The sequence below is a fragment of the Sinocyclocheilus grahami genome, unplaced genomic scaffold (genome assembly GCF_001515645.1).
Source record: "Sinocyclocheilus grahami isolate Dianchi unplaced genomic scaffold, SAMN03320097.WGS_v1.1 scaffold78.1, whole genome shotgun sequence".
In the NCBI taxonomy this organism is placed as follows: domain Eukaryota; kingdom Metazoa; phylum Chordata; class Actinopteri; order Cypriniformes; family Cyprinidae; genus Sinocyclocheilus; species Sinocyclocheilus grahami.
Genome location: NW_015505257.1, coordinates 1,878,047 through 1,882,604, shown reverse-complemented (window position 1 = coordinate 1,882,604; position 4,558 = coordinate 1,878,047). Strand labels below are relative to the sequence as shown.

The 4,558-nt window shown below is 37.3% G+C and overlaps 1 protein-coding gene across 1 annotated transcript in view; it reads left to right on the top strand.

Moving 5' to 3' along the window:
* The window catches only part of LOC107586204 (cell adhesion molecule 2-like), a gene marked incomplete at its 5' end in the record, with an annotated part of 39,461 nt that extends 35,114 nt beyond the window's left edge, over positions 1 to 4,347 (top strand). Inside the window, 2 exons of the mRNA XM_016273470.1 lie at positions 2,862 to 2,981; positions 3,942 to 4,347. Of these exons, the coding sequence (XP_016128956.1) occupies positions 2,862 to 2,981; positions 3,942 to 4,060 (239 nt within the window). The remainder of the gene's footprint in view (positions 1 to 2,861; positions 2,982 to 3,941) is intronic.
* Positions 4,348 to 4,558: the final 211 nt, after the last annotated feature.

Sequence of the window (4,558 nt, the reverse complement as noted above, 5' to 3'; positions counted from 1 at the left end):
ATGCTTCCTTCTGCTGGCCAGCTTTTTGAAGATGCTGGGTTAGGGCTATTTCATTTTCCAGCAGGATTTGGCACCTGCCCGCACTGCCAAAAGCTCCAAAAGTTGGTTAAATGACCATGGTGTTGGTGTGCTTGACTGGTCAGCAAACTCACCAGACCTGAATTGTATTGTCAAGAGGAAAATGAGAAACAAGAGACCAAAAACTGCAGATGAGCTGAAGGCCACTGTCAAAGAAACCTGGGCTTCCATACCACCTCAGCAGTGCCACAAACTGATCACCTCCATGCCACGCCGAATTGAGGCAGTAATTAAAGCAAAAGGAGCCCCTACCAAGTATTGAGTACATGTACAGTAAATGAACATACTTTCCAGAAGGCCAACAATTCACTAAAAATGTTTTTTTTATTGGTCTTATGAAGTATTCTAATTTGTTGAGATAGTGAATTGGTGGGTTTTTGTTAAATGTGAGCCAAAACATCACAATTAAAAGAACCAAAGACTCAAACTACTTCAGTTTGTGTGCATTGAATTTATTTAATACACGAGTTTCACAATTTGAGTTGAATTACTGAAATAAATTAACTTTTCCACGACATTCTAATTTACTGAGATACACCTGTATATATATATACACACCTTGCTACGTGTACTGCGTTAGGCTAACCGAGACTTGTCATTTTAACTTATATATTGTTGATCTTTTGTTAGTTTTGACTACTTTTATTGTCCTTGTCCTTTGGATAAAAGAGTCTGCTAAATGACTAAATGTAAATGTAAATGTATATATATATATATATGTTGCATGATTATTACAGTAAAAAATGTGGAGTTTGTTTAACATTGGACCTTTTAATTTGTGACATTTCCCCCTTTTTCATTATTTATCACTTTATTATAAATATAATTATAATAAGTATATATAAAGACAATACGGGTTGCATAACACCTCCACGGACCTCAAAAACTTGAAAATGACTTTTAAAAAGTATTATTGTGTAAAGTCATTGTGTAATTCACACTCTGGGAAAGTGTGAGATCTGGAGCTGTATGCTACCCTTGTTTTGCTTTGACTAATGAAATTAACTATGGAACTCTCTAACTGTAGAAATTATCCTTAATATAGTTAGAGATTACCAGGCCTCTCACAGTGTCAATGGACTCGCCCTAGGAACTCAGCACGGCAACCCCACTGTGTGTTGATAAAAATAGAGTGAGGACAGAGAAGGGCTAATTATCACAACACTGAGGGATGTACTTGAGATTCACAGTCTAATGATCAGGGACAGAAGTGTCTGAACACAGTACTAATATTTCCAGTGGCAGTGCCAAGAATTTGTTTTGTTACTTTTCCTAGTTAGACATTAGGAGAACTAGAGTTCTGTGTGAAAACTCTGCCATTTTGGTTGTAGCTGCGTAAAGGCGAGGCTCTTTGATAGCCAGACTAAAGTCACACGCACCTACAGTGGAGATACTTTTTGAGACTTAAGTTTGATTTATCGATGTCATAAAAACTGAGAGAGTTTAATACCACAGCCTTTCACCGTTGGAAATTCAGAAACATGCGCCTGTCAGATACGAGTAGCCATTCCACATTTCATATTTCAGTGAGCCGCTAAAAGGGTGATATAGAGATCTGCACATATTTTGTTTTTTTTATTGTGATTGATTGTCACAGGGAAGTCAGATGCAGCTTGTAGGTTTTATACTCCTCCTGTAAACACAACAAAGAGAAGAAATGCTATTATTGAGAGAGAGAGAAACAGCGAGTCTATGAGATGTCAATCAGAGGGATGGAGCCAGCGCGCCCAGCTGATGTTGATCCGAGGTGGGATTCTCCATTACTGAAATGAGAGCTGATGGACTGTTTGAATGCCTCTCTGGCCCTGAGTTTATCCCGGCTTTGTGCGGCTGATACAGTAATTGCAGGCAGTGATTAGGAAGCTCCCGCAGCACAAAGCACAGCCCAGATTAAACGCACACACTGTGGCAGATGCAACACATGCTGTCAATTATAATATACCACTCCAAATGGCACTAAGCAGGGACATAATAAAGAACCACAGCACAGAGACAGAAAGGAGACGAGCCCATCTTATAAATTAACAACACGCATTGTCTGGTCAGGGATGAAATGAACATCCCCACAATTTGAATAGCAGGTCTTGTCTTCAATAAGTGCCTTGGTCCAAGACTCAAGAGTTTTATTCAACTCTGTGCACTCTTAAAAATAAAGGTTCTTTATTGGTATCTATGGTTCCATGAAGAACTTTTAGCATCGATGGAACCTTTCCATTCCAAATAGCACAAAACAGTGGGAAAAGGTTCAATTTAAAAAATGGTTCTTTTAAGAACTGTTCACTGAAAGTTTCTTTGGGCATCCAAAAAATGGTTCTTCTATGGCATCGCCCTTTTGGAACTTTTATTTTTAACAGTGTATGGATACCCAAACACCTGATCGATATATGCATGTTGAGCATTACATCTCAAAACCACTAGCTTTAATAGGAAGTTGACCTTCCTCAGCAGCTTCTGGAAAGACGTTTTTCTAGGAAATTTGTGACCCTTCTGAAACAACTTTTGATCATAGTGTATGCTTGTTGGTTACAAGCAGCATGTCTTCTTCTTTACTTTCATTCTAAGCATGCAGATCCCTGTCAGACCACCATATGGCTCGACCGGTCAGTTCAGACGGACTTTAAGCTCCTTGACCAGCCCTAACTGCAGTTGAGCACACAGGAAAGGGCTAAAGCTTTAGTCCAAACTATTTGTTGTCAACCTTCTGATGTTTTGGAAGGTAAAAGTATGTTGAAATGAGAAAGGTTACCAACTATGCTTTCTCGTCCTCTTTCTCTCTCTTGCAGATCCTAATGCCCTGCCAGGCCCGCCAGACCACGCTCTGATCGGTGGAATTGTTGCTGTCGTCGTTTTCGCCACTTTGTGCTTAATTATTGTATTAGGACGCTACCTGGCACGGCATAAAGGTGAGATTTTCATTAACTTTCTGCAAAATGTAGATACATTAATACGCAAAAATACATCAGTAGCTATAGTGGGCTTCACTTGTGATTCAAAAAAAGTATTTTGAATAATTTAAAACAAAAGAACGTTTTGTAAAATTAATGAAATGCTGCAGTCATCAAAGAAAAATAGGGGCACAAAAATACTGAGACTTTTTGAAGTTTGTATAATATTTTTTATTTAAAAAAAATAAAATATTTACTAAAATTTTAATAGAACAATCAATAAAATTGTAAACATTTGATATACATTAGATATTGCAATTATATATACTAGAATATTAGAATATCAGCATATTAGAATGATTTCTCAAGGGTCATGTGACACTGAATACTGAATAAATTCAGCTTTGCCATCACAGGAATAAATTACAGTTTAAAATATATTAATAGAGAACAGTTTGTTTAACAGTTAGTTTTATTTTAGTAATAATAATTGTAATACAATCATATTGTAATAACTGTTACTGTTTTTACTGGTGAACATACAGTAAGATGCTTCTTTCAAAAAAAAATTTTTTTGAAATCTTAATAATTCCAAACTTTTGACTGGTAATGTATAAAAAATATTTGCATTTTCACAAGTGGTCTCAGACTTTTGGACTTATAATACACTCTCAGAAAAAAGGTACAAAAGCTGTCACTGGGGTGGTACCTTTTCAAAAGGTACACTTTAGGTTCTAATATGTACCTTTAAGGTACCAATATGGATTATTTAGGTACAAAGGTGTGCCTTTTGAAAAGGTACCGCCCCAGTGACAGCTTTGTACATTTTTTTCTGAGAGTGTACTAATAGTAATTCTCTTAAATAGAATTGCCATTTTAAAGTTTCCAGCATTTTTTACCTGTCCACATAAATAGGTATTGTAAAGTTTCAGTGACATAAAAAAAAAAATCCTCAAAACAAGACTTTCTTTTTTTCAGGCACGTATTTGACAAACGAGGCCAAAGGAGCAGATGACGCCCCGGACGCAGACACAGCCATCATCAATGCTGACGGCAACCATGCACACGCAGAAGAAAAGAAAGAGTATTTCATTTAGACTGCAATGGCACTGCGCTCCTCTCTCTCTCCTCTCGTTCCTTCCCTCCTTCTCTGCACCGTGTAGGAACTTCTTCAGACAGCAGCGGAAGCTTCGTCACACTCTTTCTGTTCAGTTTGTTGTTTTTCATTTCAGTTCGGATTTCTTTTGCTTTTTTCGATAACAGCTCACCTGCTACTTTATACGGGCAACTTATTTGCTGAAGATGTCACCTTTTGTAATCATTAAATAGCTGTAAAACACCCCCAAAGTAGTACAAAAACGTCTAAATCTCCAAATATACTGAAATAAATGAACTTTTCCATGGCATTCTAAGTTATTGAGATGCACCTGTAGTCTGCAGCCATCCTCCAGTAAGGACTTGCCCTTCATCCTCTCACAGTGCCTAAATATACAGATGTCCGCTGAGTTTCAGTCAATGCCTTCATGTTTGTCAGGCCTCTGATTGGTTGCTTGTTTTTTTATCTTCAGCGTTATGATTTTTTAAAATGTTTTGTG